Source organism: Lemur catta, chromosome 17 (assembly GCF_020740605.2).
Source record: "Lemur catta isolate mLemCat1 chromosome 17, mLemCat1.pri, whole genome shotgun sequence".
NCBI lineage: Eukaryota > Metazoa > Chordata > Mammalia > Primates > Lemuridae > Lemur > Lemur catta.
The window spans coordinates 27,289,035-27,305,629 of record NC_059144.1 but is presented as its reverse complement, the minus strand read 5'-3'; the positions used below and the strand labels follow the sequence as shown (position 1 = coordinate 27,305,629).

General features: G+C 44.5%; 1 protein-coding gene across 1 annotated transcript; it reads left to right on the top strand.

Moving 5' to 3' along the window:
* The first annotated feature begins 386 nt into the window (after positions 1-386).
* ZNF343 (zinc finger protein 343) lies at positions 387-14,613 on the top strand. Its single transcript, XM_045528930.1, has 6 exons — positions 387-433; positions 2,032-2,177; positions 6,008-6,273; positions 6,455-6,513; positions 7,215-7,341; positions 10,055-14,613. The coding sequence occupies exons 3-6, from the start codon at positions 6,156-6,158 to the stop codon at positions 12,088-12,090; spliced, it is 2,340 nt and encodes a 779-aa protein (XP_045384886.1). The 5' UTR covers positions 387-433; positions 2,032-2,177; positions 6,008-6,155; the 3' UTR covers positions 12,091-14,613.
* The last annotated feature ends 1,982 nt before the right edge of the window (positions 14,614-16,595 follow it).

Genomic DNA, 16,595 nt, shown 5'->3' with positions numbered 1-16,595 from the left:
AACCTTAGCCCAGGGAATTTAGCTAGACCAAGAAAAGAAAATGTGAACTGAAAACAGTCCGGCTAAGCAGAGCGCTTCACCAGCTAGATGGGCCAACCGGAAATATCTTCGCCAGGATCCGGAAGCATTTGTGGAAGCTGCCGCAGAGGCTTCTGGGGAGGGTAGTCTCTCGAAATAATGGGCTTGAGGGGACAGATAGTTCAGTTGGAAGGCAAGACCTGTTTTCAGCATCGGTATTTTAAGAAAAGAGACGGGAGGCTGTCGCCGCAGCAGCCACTGTCCTGTTAAATTAGCAGGACTGTTGCACGGCCCAGAAGCGGCTTCACGGCGGCCAATGGGAGCCGGAGCCTGCGAGGATTCTGGGAACTGTAGTTCCGGAGTTCGGGCGTACATCGGCGGCCGATGGCTGGAGGGAGCGGTCCTGCTGGCTGTGGTGAGTGAGGCCTACGTGGGCCCTTGGCCCCAGGATGTCCCTTCCCGCGGGGCATGTGTAGTCGGCAAAGGCGGAGCCTAGGTTAGGATCCAGGGCAGAGTGTGGCTGGTGGGGCAGTGGGGGCGGCGCTGCGGCCCCGGGACAGCGCAGGCCGGCGGGTGGCGCGCGTTTGGGTTGTAGGGGAGGGGGCGCGGCTCAAGGAGCGCGTGTGGGGCGGGGCGATGGGGCGAGACCCTGACCGCCAGGAATCTCTGAACTTCTGGGCGCTACGGGGACCTGCCTTCCCTAGCTGGGGCAAGAATGATCTGGAACTCCAATTTCTTTTTTGACGGTGGTGGGATTGTTATGGGCCAATTTCCGAATAGGGAGAGCGGCCCCAGTCGTGCATCCCTGGGGTTTATTTGGGCTGTGGGGATGAGTTCAGCCAGGGCTAAATAGAGCCACGTCCTCCGTGCTAGGAGCAGGGACGTGGCTAGGGCCTTATATCCCTGGGTGTTTTTAAGCGAGGGAACGTTTACTTGGGTCTTGCATCTTCGAGTGGTTGTGGAAACCTAGGGCTGATCCCGAATGCCAAGGTTTTTGTTTTTATTTATGTTTTACTTTTTGGGGTGCGGCTGGATATGTCTCAGCTGGTGTTTGGGCGTGGGTGGGAGGGAGGCCATCTCAGGCCTTGACATGCCTTGGTTTGTTCCAGTGGGGGTGGGGAATAGGTGGAGGTGAGCGTGACGTTGTCAGAATATCCTTAAGTGGTCTGGGGGAGTGTCTTGGGTCTGTAGTCCTTGAGCTTTTTAGAGGGGTGAGAGAGGTTTTGTCCTCTAGTAATAGTGGGTTGTATCACTGTGAACTGCGTCTAGGCCAGAGTGATGCATCTGCAATTTTTTGAATGGAGGCAGATTTGTTTTCTGGGACATGTTGTTCCAGGGTTTATCGTGTGGCAGGTGCCCACTGTGCTTTGTAGCAAAGACCCCGGGTTTGGTTATAATGTGGGTGGCTGGTTTGGCTGATAACCTCTTTTCTTGTGTGCTTTTCCCTTGCATGTTGGGGCCAAACCTCTGGTTTGGGGCTTTAAGGGGGTTAGGTAGGGTGGTGACTTCTGAGGGCTGTTGGTCGACTATCCACATCATTTCTGGCATATTGTGGGCCCAGGTATCAGGACTTTAATTTTATTGTAAATTTTTTGGTAAAGACAAATTTCAAATCTACGAAGTAGAATCATACAGTGAACCCCCATGGACCAGATTCAACTTTTGTTAACTATGGCCAATCTTGTTTCATTTATATTCCCTCAACACCATGTGTGGGTACACTTTGAGAATTGTCAGACCCCACAGGGTCAGTACTTACATTACCACTGAGGCAACTGACTAATTGTGTGGCCCTCCACAGCTAGATTTCAAATCTCGGTACTTTCTAGCTTTGTCAATTTGAGCAAGATAAGTAACTGTTTTTGTTTATCACAAGACCTAACTCATTGTACTCTGATGCCCACACCTGGCTCTATCCCCCACTATCTGTCTACGTTATTCTCTCTCTGGGTGATCTGAGGCTTTTTTGAAAGGAAGAGGACACCCCCTCATTTTAAATGTGGTGATTTCTAGCCTTTAATCTGGGGACCAGGAAACAATTCCGAAGTTCATATTGCCTGTTTCATCTTCAAGTCTGCGTTCTTGAATCCCTGCCTGCCAGGAAAGGACGGTCTGTTGAGAAAGGGAGAACTTCTGTGCTCCTGGCAACCAAATTTCAGGTGGGTACCACTTATCTTTCATGTTCCTACCACCGATCTTACCTGCTTCAAACCATGGAAGAATTTTCTTTGCTCATCCTGATGTTTTGTGCCTTCAATGTCCCATTTGAGGGTCGAGGTCCTGCTTGTTTCCCCAGGCTATCAAGGCTGTTTTAAGGGCAAGGCCTCCACAGGGAACATTGCCCCAGACCAGCGCTGTCATTCAGGGTCCCACCATCCTAGCCCCAACAACATTTCATCCTGGCTGTTGTAGTCCTAGGGCTGTGTCAGGTGCTGTAAAATAAAAAGTGATGATAACCACCATTTATTGGGAAGTTGTTCTGTGCCAGGCACTAGGTTTACAGTCACCGCAATATTTTAATCCTCAAAAATTTGAAAGTTAGTAATCAAAATTCCCATTTTACAGGAGAAGTGACATGTTACAGAGGTTAAGAAACTTTTACCTGTGTAACATGGCTATGTCAGGTAGAATCAGGATTTAGAGCTTCTTCAATTATCAACTTTCTATAATCCCTATTTCATCCAACACCCCCCAACCTCACATTTTTTGTTTTCACTGCTAAAGTATTTGGAAGGAAACCCCAGACATCATATCATTTCACCTGTAAATACTATCATATGCATTTCTAACAGAGAAGGACTGTTTTTAAAAATATAACCATAATACTATGAGCACACTCAACAAAATTAGCAGTAATTCCTTAATGTCTTAATTCCTTGTGTGTTTTAAAATTTGCTCATTTGTCCTTAAAAATATCATTTTGCAGTTGAAACCCTACACTCTTAACAATTCAGGTAAGAACCGTGAGAGGGAGAAGTATCTGGAATTCACCAAGGCAAATTCTCCCTCTCCCTTCCTTTTCTCTTGACCTGTTGCTGATGTCAGTTAATGACCACATCTTCCACCCCTGGTTGCAAACGGGAGCTCTGAGTTCCTGCCACCTTGTTCTTTCTGAAATTCCCATCTATCTGTTTGGCTATTGAGTCCTCTCAATTCTACTTTGGCATGCCCCTTTATTCTCCTCCACCCCCCATCTCCACTGCTGTGTTACCCAGATTTTCTTCTCTTCCACATTCTAGTTCACCCTTCACCCTGCCTTTTGAGTTGCTTCTCTGAGGAAAAAATAATGATCATGCCACTCACCTACTCAACAGGGCCATTTTTTAAAAATTTCTGAACATTAGAGGGTACAAATGTTTTGGTTACATGAATTACTTTTGTACAACTTGAGTCAAAGTTTTAAGTTTGTCCATCATGCAGATAGTGTGCATTATATCCGTTAGGTGTGAATTTACTGGTCTCCTCCGCCCCCCTCCCACTTGCTTGACTTCCATTGAATTTTACTACCATATGTGCACGTGAGTGTTGATCATTTACTTCCAATTTAATAGTGAGTACATGTGGTGTTTGTTTTTCCATTCTTGCAATACTTCATGTAGGAGGATGATCTTCAGTTCCATCCAGGTTGTTAGAAAAGGTATTAGTTCACCACTTTTTATGGCTGAGTAGTACTCCATGGTATGCATATACCACATTTTGTTAATCCATTCATGTATTGATGGGTACTTGGGTTGTTTCCACATCTTTGTGATTGTGAATTGTGCTGCTATGAACATTCAAGTGCAAGTATCTTGTTTTTTTTTTTTAAAGTCTTTTTTCCTTTGGGTAAATACCAGTAGTGGGATTGCTAGATCAAATGGTAGGTCTACTTTTAGTTCTTTGATGTATCTCCATACTACTTTCCATAGAGGTTGAACTAGTTTGCAGTCCCACCAATAGTGTATAAGTATTCCTTTCTCTCCACATCCATGCCAGCATCTGTTGTTTTTGGGATTTTTTGATAAAAGCCATTCTGACTGGGGGCAGGTGATATCTCATTGTGGTTTTGATTTGCATTTCTCTGATGATTAGAGACATTGAGCATTTTTTCTTATGTTTTTGGCCATTGGTATTTCTTCTTTTGAAAAGCTTCTGTTCATGTCTTTTGCCCACTTTTAATGGGGTTATTTGATGTTTTGTTGCTATGTTTACTGTATACCAACAGATGATGTACATGGAGCCTGAATGAGAAATAAGCCTTCATTACATTAAGCCACTGAGATTTGGGGGGAGGGGATGTTTGTTACTACAGAATAACTCAGCCCATCCTGATGAATATAAACCCCTTTCTCCACTTCACTCTGAGGGTCCTATTTTCCTCAAGGTCAGTTTCAAACCCTATCTGCTTACTTTTTGCCCAACCATTTAGTCATTTGTTCAGTGGACATCATTTTAGGCAATGGTAAAGAAAAAAGGCTTTGGAATGAGAATCTCGGATCCTAGGCTTCGTCTGACACTGTGTAATCTTAAGGACAAATAAACCAACCTCTTAGTGCCACAGTGTCCTGCTCTGTGAGATGGAAAGAACAGCAGTATCTGCCTCTTGGCTGTGTTGTGAAGATGAGTAGAACTCTGTGCTTGGTACAGACCCTGCTTTATAAATGTTAGCCACAGATTCGAGTGTGACTAGGAGGAGGAGGGCTGTCTTTACCAGCTTAGGCTAAGTTGTACTGCAGTAACACATGACCCCCAAATTGCAGTGGTTCACACAGTAATCTAACTTCAAACTCAGTCTTATTCCTCCTCCTTTGTAGATTGGCTTTAGCTCTGGACCATGACCTTTTACTGTAGAACCACAGTCCCTTTTGGGAACATACTATTCTTAGGTCAAGAGAAATGGTGGAATCATGCCATGCTTAGAAATGGCACTGTCATTTTCACTCACACTTCATTGTCTAAGGCAAGTCACGAGGCCAAACCTAATGTCGGGGTCAGGAAGTACAATCCTTTTATAGAGAAACAAATAATTGCAAGTGATGATAAAATCTACCTACCATAAAGGGCTATTTTATCCTAATCGCTAGGATTAGATTAGCAAAAGACTGAGATGCATTTCTTCTTACAAGAAGCTCACATTTTAATAAAGACAGTCATATAAATAGAGAAATTGCAATACAGTATGATTAAGGTGAGATGCCCTGGTTGGACAAAAGAGGGAGTGATCATCTCTGCCTCTGGTTTTGGGGGGTGAATCACAAAAGCTTCTCAGGGCGACCCCAGCTAGCCCCAGAATGGTGCTAGGCATCGGGAGGCCTGTTGTCATTTGGGCTGAGATCCTGGATGAGGTATCTGAGGAGCTTTTGAAGGTGGCATAGCTCCTTAGGACCGCATGAGAGGATAATTTTGACATGGACCCATCAGGAGACATAAATGTGCAACTCTGATACAGTCATGTGGTGCACATGCATAGAAATGGAAGGCAGGCGGTTATATTTACAAAGTCATTGTGAGACCTGGAGCTCTCCCTTAGTTTAAGAAGGGCTCAGTTTAGATCTCTGAAACTCCTGAGAGTATGGAGATATAGAAGATTGAACACACATGGAACCTTGGGCCAGGAGAGTCAGAAGCTGAGTTCTGCAGGCCCTGGTTGGTCTGGAAGAAGACATTCAGAGCCTCTTTCTCCCTAGGGATTATGTTATCTTCTGTCTTCTCTTTGACTCAGGCTCCAGGTAGCAGAAGTTGATCCAAGACATGGAGTTTGAATCTGAGGTACAGAAGTGAAAGAAGCTGTACGTTTCGAAAGCTGAGGGGAGAGTGACAGAAGACAGACTTGAGGGCCTAGAAATGAAAGTAGAATAATGAAGGTGGAAAATCCAGGGAACCCGTGTAGACAGAAACTCTATGTTGAATGAGGAGGGTGTGAGAGGACAGGAGCCCTGCTGCAGAGGCATGAAGCTTAGGGCCCATGATAAAGGCCCCAGGAACATCAAATTGCTTCTCCATCTCACAGGTTCTGGCTGCATGGAAACAAGATGGGCTTTTACAATTAAGGTTGGAAGAAGTCCCCCCATGCAGCAGAAATCCACCTTAAGATGAAATAACATCTACCTGGCCCTCTGGCAGCATATCAAGGCATACACTGGGCTGACTCTGGGGCCATGATGTTGCCTGATCCTTCTGTACTACAAGAGCAAGCCTGGGAGAAGATTTTGCCTTCAAAGAATGAGGAAGACATGGAGGCCATGAAGAAATTGTCTCACAATAAAAAGGCAAGAGGTGAGAATTGTTGAGGGTCTGGAGAGGTGAAGAGGGTGCCAAGGCTCCAGGTTCACTTGAGAATGCTTCAAAGGTCACAGCTGAATGTAGTGGCTGCTTTCTCCATCCTAAGGCTCAGAAAAGCTACTCTGGAAGCATCATGGATGATCTGGTTTCTCATAGCTGCTTTTTCTTCCCCTAGGTTTGCCTTCTAACTATACTTCCTGGCCCCAAGAAAAGGAGGAAAGGCCCCAAATACTGGTGAGTTGGGGTTACTTTTTTTTTTTCCTTCTTGAATTGCTGGCTCATTTCCCAGAAAATAGACATATATTGTCTTTCTTGGGAAGGGAGAAGGCGGTCAACATTTAGGTAAATAAGTGAAGGATTAGGGGCTTTATTGAAAAAAGATTGTTAAAATAATACATAGGCCAAGACAGGGATTTTATAGATCCCATTTAGTAATCTGGACTTTTCAAAAATACTCATTCCAGACCCCATCATTCACTCCCATTTTTCTCTGTAGTCAAAGTTTTCCTCCATTTTTCTCCTTTAAATCTTTACCAGTGCCTACTGCCCAGAACAAGCCCCAAGTCCATGATGTCTTTTTTTCTTCTCCAGCCTATCCTCTGCTGTTCCATCTCTGAATTCCTTCATTACGAATCCTCAAGGTCACCGTCCTGAACACTTGAGGTTTTCAAATTGATTGACAAATCATTTCTCTAATTGTAAGTGTTCAAGCACCTAGAATGTGTTTTGTGCATCCGTCATGTTCCTCACAGGTTTTAACATAAAGCCAGACACATAGTAATGCCCAGAAGAATATCACATGGAGAACTGTGTCCTCTGAAAAGAATCAGTTCAACTTCTTGTATATCTAGACTTTCCAGGGCCACCAGCTGTGCTCCTCACACAGGGAAAATCAGTGATGACTTGCTGTATGTTAATTTACTGCTTGTCTGTAGGCACCAGTTACATTCAGGGATGTGGCTGTGATCTTCACAGAGGCAGAATGGAAGACACTGAGCCCGAAGCAAAGGAACCTATACAAAGAGGTGATGCTGGAGAATTACAGGAATCTGCTCTCACTGGGTGAGGCTGTGTCCTTTCCTTCATTAATTCAGTAGAGATTTATTCATCACCTACTACATACCAGACTAGACACTTAGAATACACTAATAAATGAAATAGTAATCCCTTCCTCCCCTGGGCTTACTTTCTAGTGTAAGGAGACAGACAACAAACAAAAAGCTTCATATACAGGGATATTATAATATGGTATGTTAAAAGGTGATAACTGCTACATAGTAAAAAAAAAATAATAAAGCAGGATAAAAGGGTATTGAGTGTGATGAGATGGCTGGCTGAATTTTAAAATTGGGTATTTGAAATCAATAAGGAAGTAACATTTGACCAAAGAAAGAATGTGGTGAAGAAGTTAGAACTCTAGCTATGTAGGAGAGGCATTTCCAAAGGTCTGAGGAGACCTTCCTGAATAGTTTTTCACTTTTGGAACATATTAGTGTTTTATATACTCAACAAAGAGAGGGGAAAAACCCTAAAATGGAATACAAAGAGGAATAAATCTACCTAATTATGTTTCAAAATAACAACATGACCACAGGGAACAGGGGAAAACAACCCAGTTTACTTTTGAACAGAGAGCTGACCATATATCCATAGTGCAGCAGGGGTTGGCAAACTATGGCCTATAGGCCAAATCCATCTCACTGCCTACTTTTGTAAATAACAGAACATGGTTATGCTCATTCACATATGTATTTATGACTGCTTTTGTTCTACAGTGGCAGAGTTAAATAGTTGCAACAGAGACCACATGACCTACAAAGCCTAAAATATTACAACTTGGTGCTTTACAGAAAAATTGATCAACTTCTTCTCTATTGGCAAAAAAAAACTGCATACATATGTTAAACTATATTTTTTATATTTGTTTTTTGTAAGGAGTGGCTCAACTGTTCTGAAACTACGTTCCTTGCATTTTAGGATTAAGCAAATGAATAAATACATTGATGATTTTGGAAGCCAGTTCTCTCAACTATGTAGTTGTTCTTTAGAAATATATACTGAATTAATACGTGGCAAAGGGGTATGGTATAAAACAAAGTTCTTCAAAGTGATCTCTGTAAATCTAAATTATCTTTAGTGAAATGATGACACTTTACTAGTAAGATGTAGGAATTAGAATTATAATGAGTATACACGGGGTTCGTTTAACAGGGTGTGAATGGTAATGAGCTTGTGGTTCCCATGTTTAACACAGACACAAATGGGATTTCTTCTACTGAAATACTTCTCAGGGATGCAGGGTGTAACAGATTGTAGTTTGAATGGCCTTGTGTGCTTCTAGATAAGCCAAAGGGAAGGCAGCAACAAGTCACAGTCAAAAAATCAAGACTGAAAGTTCAGGTCACAAAACTCTAGAATTACCACAAAGTCTTGTAAGACATGACTGGCCTGAAATAAAAACAAGTCATGAATTATGGTTACTTCGAGAACCCAAGTAAACAAAATAAACTCAGAATGCTCAGTGATAGCAACCAGAGCCTGGCAGCTTCTGAGAGACCCACCCATGGCAAGCTGCCACACAGGCAGCTCTGCGCACACGGGGCTTAGTTAAAGCACAGCTGTGCTCCTCTTGCAGTCCAGCCGTCCCAGCACTGCTGAGTGCGTCAGAGCAACCAAGGGAAAAACACATTGTCAAAAACTAAAACAAAGATCACAAAAGGTCAAAAGATCAAAAGGCACAATTCATTTACTTACCAGGCAACGCGATACACCAGTGATTTTACTGTATGGTTTGGTAAGGAGGAGAAAGTAAGGGTTTTAACTGTTAGGTAGGGGTTTCGCGGTGGTTATGCCTATTAAGGTTTGAAAACTAGCACTCTGGATAGGATAGAATGAATTTTTAGGTACACCGTTGGTTATAATGACTCCACTGTTCATTGGTTAGGCAGGAGTCTTCAGTTAGGTCCAAGAGGTCTGGGGCCAAGTACATGGTCATTTGTCAGCATCATCTGAATAGATCTAGTTGTGATGAAATCCAACGTGTAGTTTTGATATCATAGGCAGGTGTTGCTGTAAATGAAACGTGTTGTCTTTTACACTGATTTTTGAAAAACTGAAAGAAGGGAAGGTTTTGGATTAGTTTGGTGCCAGAATCCTAAAATTGTGGGCTATGTCTTTCCTGTTTACTGCTGAATCCACAATACTTGGTAGTGAATCTCACACTTAGAAATTTTCTAAGAAGTCTTTGTTTACCAATGGGCAGCCTGAAATTTAGGTTTATTTCATATAAAATCTCTTTAACCAATATTTCTCATATTTTTTCCTATATTTGAAAGCCCTCCAGACTGGCTTTTTGTGTCTATCAGTCCCTTTTTTATAATAAGAAAAGCCATGAAGGAGATTTCCACATGGATCATAGAGACCATTATCTCCAAGTAGAACACAGAGTTGTGGACAGTATATATCAATGTGAGTGTGTATGGCTTAGACGATTTTAATAGAAGGAAAAGCCTAACTATAATTGAAGCTGTTCACAGAGCAGACTCAAAAGTTTCCTAGTCTGACATATAGAAGATGTTTTTGGTGTGGGTTTTCTCGATTGCAATAGAAAATGTGTAAAATGGAATATAAAGGAGTTATTGGTCAGAAGCAAATTGTACTGTACATATAGTATCAATTACAGAAGTGACGGAAAGACACTCTGGGTCCCAATATAAGGCAGAATAGCCCATCAGCCCTACTGTGGCTGCTCTAACTGAAAACTTTCTTTCTTCAGCAGAACCACAGCCAGAAACCTACGCTTGTCCTTTCTGTCTTCTGGCCTTTTCCTGTCAGCAATTCCTCAGCCAACATGAGCTTCAGATCTTCCTGGGCTTATGTGCAGAAAATCACTTCCATCCAGGGAATTCCAGGCCAGGGCATCAGCAGCAGCAGGAGCAGCAGTATTCTGATCAAAGCTGCTGGACTAAAAACACAGAAGATCAAGAGGGAGAAGGCAGCTCCAAACCTTTGTCTGCAAAGACAGAGGAGAGAGAGACCTCAAGGGCATTCTCCAGCCCACGCCAAGGACAGGCAGCAAGTCCTAGAGAAGGCAACATGGTGGTGGAAATAGAGCCCATCTCAGCCCATAGGGTAAACCGTGTGCAACCAGACAAAGGATTGAAGGAATTAGAAACCTTGAGATTGGGAGCAATCAACTGTGGAGTGTTTGAACCAGACTATAGCCTGGAATCAGACTTTTTTACAAACCCGAGGATCCTCTTAGGAGAGAAGCCCTATGTTTGCAGTGATTGTGGGCGAGGCTTTAAAGACAGGTCAACTCTCATCAGACACCATCGGACCCATTCAATGGAGAAGCCTTATGTGTGCAGTGAGTGTGGCCGAGGCTTTAGCCAGATGTCCATCCTTATTAACCACCAGAGGACACACTCTGGGGAGAAGCCATATGAGTGCCGTGAGTGTGGGCGAGGCTTTAGCCAGAAGTCCAACCTCAACAGACACCAGAGAACACATTCAGAAGAGAAGCCTTATATGTGCAGAGAGTGTGGGCAAAGCTTTAGGAATAAGTCCATCCTCGATAGACATCAGTGGACTCACTCGGGGGAGAAGCCCTATGTTTGCAGCGAGTGTGGGCGAAGCTTTAGTGAGAAGTCATCCTTCATCAGACACCAGAGGACACACTCAGGTGAGAAACCCTACATTTGCCTGGAGTGTGGACGAGGCTTTAGTGATAAGTCAACCCTCAGGAAACACCAGAGGACGCACTCAGGGGAGAAGCCTTATGTTTGCAGGGAGTGTGGGCGAGGCTTTAGCCAGAACTCAGACCTCATCAAACACCAGAGAACACACTCAGATGACAAGCCTTATATTTGCAGAGAGTGTGGGCGAGGCTTTTGTGACAAGTCGACCCTCGTCATACATGAGCGGACACACTCGGGAGAGAAGCCTTACGTGTGCAGTGAGTGTGGCCGAGGCTTTAACCGGAGATCACTCCTCCTTGTCCACCAGAGGACGCACTCAGGGGAGAAGCATTATGTTTGCAGGGAGTGTGGGCGAGGCTTTAGCCAGAAGTCAAATCTCATCAGACACCAGAGGACACACTCAGATGACAAGCCTTACATTTGTAGGGAGTGTGGGCGAGGCTTTTGTGACAAGTCGACCCTCGTCATACATGAGCGGACACACTCGGGAGAGAAGCCTTACGTGTGCAATGAGTGTGGCCGAGGCTTTAACCGGAGATCACTCCTCCTTGTCCACCAGAGGACGCACTCAGGGGAGAAGCACTATGTTTGCAGGGAGTGTGGGCGAGGCTTTGGCCACAAGTCAAATCTCATCAGACACCAGAGGACACACTCAGATGACAAGCCTTATGTTTGTAGGGAGTGTGGGCGAGGCTTTTGTGACAAGTCGACCCTCATTGTGCATGAGAGGACACACTCAGGAGAGAAGCCTTACGTGTGCAGTGAGTGTGGCCGAGGCTTTAGCCAGAGGTCTCGCCTCCTTGTCCACCTGAGGACACACTCAGGGGAGAAGCACCATGTTTGCAGGGAGTGTGGGCGAGGCTTTGCCCACCAGTCAAATCTCATCAGACACCAGAGGACACACTCAGATGACAAGCCTTACATTTGTAGGGAGTGTGGGCGAGGCTTTTGTGACAAGTCGACCCTCATTGTGCATGAGAGGACACACTCAGGAGAGAAGCCTTATGTGTGCAGTGAGTGTGGCCGAGGCTTTAGCCAGAGGTCACGCCTCTTTGTCCACCAGAGGACGCACTCAGGGGAGAAGCACTATGTTTGCAGTGAGTGTGGGTGAGGCTTTGCCCACCAGTCAAATCTCATCAGACACCAGAAGACACACTGAGGGAGAAGCCTTGTGTATGCAGAGGTCATGAGCAGACTTGAGCAATCAGTCAGACCTCATCTTACACCAGAGAGACTCACGGGGAATAGTCCCCATGTGTGCTGGAGTGTGAATGAAGGTTCAGAGACCTGTCAACCCTCATCAGGCACCGGGGGACACATGCAGGAGAGAAGCCTGTGAGTACAGAAAGGGTAACTGTAGCTATAAGTCAGCCGTCAGCATACGTGAGAGGATATACTTAGGGGAGAAGTTTTGTATATGCAGGGACTGTGCGTGAGGCTTCAGCAATTAGTCAACATATACTGAGCATCCAGTGCCAGGCTCAGGGGAGAAGTGTCACATGTTCAGGGAGTGTTGGTGAGCATCTGCAAAAGAAGAAACAGGCATAAGATGGCACTCTCAGGAGGAGGTCTTTGTTTGCAGGGAGTGTGGACAAGGCTTTTGGGGCCACACACTGCAGGGAGGACCTATCTCCACAGGGGACACTGTGGAGCTTCACCCAGATGAGCTTGTCAGGGCTGACAGCGCAGCTGCTCGAGAGAACAAGAGGAGAGAACGGTGCTGCTGCTGCCAGAGCTGCCTTCCTCACCTGGACTGGCTTTCAGCCCCAAAGAACTGCATAACCCAGGGCTATGCACCTTCCCAAGGGGTGGCTCCTGCCCAATGACTGGTTGATGTAGGGGGACAAAACCTCACCCTTTGACTCAACTGGGGCAACTCCAAAGGTCCATCCCAGATCCAGAGGTCCCCACTGGACTGAATGATCTGTTAGCTACAAACACATTATGGACCAGCTTCCTTCTCTGCCCAGCCCTACCCTTGAGTCTCCCAGTGAACCCTCAATTCTCCATCTAATTGTTTCTGCAGGGAATCTGATCTAAGACATCTGTGGTATAAAGAGTGTGGCTGAAGCTGTGGCTATAAGTCAACCCTCAACAAATCACAGAGTACACAGAATAGAAGCTCTGTGTGCAGGGAGAATGGGCAAGGACGTAGGAAAAATGCACACCTCATCAGAGAAAACCTTTTTTGGGACAAGCTTTATGTGAGTGGGGAGGGAGAATGTGAGACACTTAGCAGTAAGTTAAACCTCGTCTTATAGCAGAGGACACGCTCAGGGAGAAGACCTGTGTGGGCAGGGTTTGTGGGTGGAGATTTATCCTGATGTCTCTCCTCAACAGACTTACCAGAGCAGGTCTTGCCTCCACGAATCACTACCTCACCCACCTCTGAGGGGGTTTCAGGAGATGTCTTGACTCCCCCTGAACTCTATGTAAGTGAAGATGGCAATTACAATTAAATAGACTCCCCCCTCCCACACTTTTTGCGATCAGATGGAATAAAAAAGTAAGCTTTATTTAAGTAATCACAAAATGATTACTGGGCATGGTGGCTCATGCCTATAGTCCCAGCTACTTAGGAGGCTGAGGTGGAAGGACCACTTGAGCCCAAGAATTTGAGACCTTGTCTTACATTAAAAAAAAAAAAATTATCATCTTGTTTTAGTTTCAGGCATAAGTTCTTTCCCATGGTTTTCTATCCTTTTATTGTTTTAGTCAAAGTTTCTTTAATAAGCTCAGGCTGCGTATATGTTAGTCGCTCATCTGACTGGAAAGGTGCAAGGAATTCAGATTCACAGCCTGTGATTCCTGCATGAATTCAACCCTTGAGAATCAATCTAATAGATTTCTTAGAGCATCTGATCCTTTTCATGGGGAGGAGTGATTAGGCTGAGACAGGCTAGCTGCAGGGAGGGCATGTCCTAGGTCTCCGGGGCTGGCTGCTGCTTCTCCCCACTGATTATCTCTTTTGGCTTCTGTGAAAGCTCCCTCCCAGAGTGTCATTACTTTCTGGTCTCCATGCAGTTCTCTCTGCTGAATCTTTCTCTACCCCATTGAAGTATTGTGGCTCCTTAATGATCTGTTCATGTCCTCTAGTTCTGAACAGGGACCCTTTAACCACACCCCCTCTGCAGCCTTCCAGGTTCCAGGACCAGGTCCTTTAACCACGCACAAACTGTTCTCCAGGCATGAGTCATTGCTTTGGGCCTCTTAGCTCCTCCCCATGTCAGATCAACAATAATAGATGTACAGACCCCTAAAACACAGCTCCAATACCGTGTCCTGTCAGCTCTCCAGTCCTAGAGTCTAATTCTGCTAATGATACCCCCATAGCACCCCTCTAATAACTGGCCTAAGACAGCCTAGCCATACCCCCTGTATTGTTTTTCAGACCAAAGACCTGCTTTTTAGCCACACCCTTTTCTAATCCTCCCTCAGAGCCCAAATTGCCCAGATTTTTGACAACTCCACATGCCCTACCTCTGACTTTTAGGTCTTGGGCCAATAACTATTAACTGGAGAGGGTCTGCTTAGGCTCCAGCAAATTTGTGAGAGAGTCACTGGCTCCATGGCCTCCACCCACTCCCCCAGGCATGAGTCAGCTGTCTTAGTCTGTTTTCTGTAGCACATACTGAGTAATTTATAATGATCAGAAATTTATTTGGCTCATGATTCTAGAGGCTGAGAAGTCCAAGAACATGGTGTTGGCATCTGGCAAGGGCCTTCATGCTGCATCATCCCACGGCAGAAGGTGGAAGGGCAAGCGAGTATGTGAGATAAAGAAATGGGGCTGAGCTTTTCTTTTTTATCAGGAACCTACTCCAGTGATAACTAACCCACTCCTGTAATATTGACATTAATCCATTCATGAGGGTTCAGCCCTCATGAGCTAACCACCTCTTAAAGGTCCTACCTCTTAATCCCATCACAATGGCAATTAAATTTCAACATGAGTTTTGGAGGGGACATTCAAACCATCACATCCACTCTCCAGCTCTGGTGGGAAAAAATGTGATCACATGAGAGTGTGGGTCCCAATCCTTTGCCAGATTCCCCTCAGGTCCCTTTATCAGAACTTCCCCTATAACACCAACACTTTGCTTCTGGTCAGAACTAGAAGCCACTAGGGAAAGCATGTAGGTACATAATGGGGTCTGAAGAGGGAAGAGATAGACCCTCCTCATTCCAGATAATCCCAATACCCCTCCCTATGTCTTGCCATTGGGAAAGAAAAAAGCAAACAAGAAAACCAACACCTGCCTTTGAAAAAAAGGGTGAAAAGAAAGAAAATGATGCAGAATTTTTTTTTAAATTCCTGGGTTCAAGTGATCCTCCTGACTCAGCCTCCCCAGTAGCTGGGACTACAGGCACGCACTACCACGCCTGGCTACCATGACCTTGGATTCTGAACCCACCATCATTCTTCCTCACTTCCAGTTTTAAAATTGTCTTTTTCATGTTGATTTTTGGTGAGTTTTCTGAAAAAATGGTAGTGGATCGTGAAAAATGAACATCAATTTTACTAGGGGAACATTTGACCTACTAATAGCAATGGGTGAAAACAATGAAATCAGACCAAAAACCTTGGAGAAGTGGGACTACTGGAGGTAGCAAGGGTAGTACCTCTTGTGATGAGTCCAAATGAGTCACCTGGGGTCACAGAGGGTACTTGGGTTGTAGGGACTTTGAAGATGGCTGGCAACCTGATAGCACCTGGTTATGAAATTAGGTGTAGTGATTCAGATTAGAGGTGAAATAATTTATACACAGAAGCTCTACCTTAATTTTAAAATAGCTGTATGTATATGTTTCATATATTAAAAGTAAGCACATATTTTGTAATCACTTTTTTTTCTAAAACAGAACAGATGGTAGGATATTCTTGGCAAACGTGAGATTCTCTCATTGCATAATCTTTTTTCCATTAGTAAATATCACGTTATGCTTTTTTATTTTCTCCTAATGTGCATAAAACATGTAAGGGACAAAACCTATGTTCTCATTGTAGAAAGATTATTTTGATCTAGCCCTGTACCTTATTCGTTAATTTTAATCTAGAAATTGTTTTGAAGAATAGCCAAACACTTGGCTCTTCTTTAATTAAAGAGAAATTTGGGCCAGGTTGAAACATGACATTCTAGAATCCTAAAAAGAAAAAAATGAAACGAAATGCCTAGAGTTCCACCCACCATTGTTCTTAAAAAGATAAAAGCATTCCTTTCTCTGCGTGTTGGGGCAAGAGTTGAGGATTGGAGAAGTCTCACAAAGTCAGGTCACACAGTGGGGCAGGCTATGCTGTCATCCGCTATTGATGCAGCCCCCAAGGTCAAGTCCAACCCTACCCAGCTCACTGAGCTTTCAGGCAGAGCAGCTGGCTCAGCAGCACCCTCACTGCTGCTAGTCACCATTTCTTACCTTTGCCCTACGTTCCAATTCCTTTGGGAACCAGAAAGCTATTTTTTTGGCTGGGAGGAAGAGAAATTAATTTTGTGAATTTTAACACTACTTAAAATAATTTTTGTCTGAGCTTCCTCTCTTCTGTGTCTGTTCTAGTAACCCAGGGCTAAAGTAGAAGGACCTGTACCTTCAACTAGATCTAGCAAACTGCCACTGAAA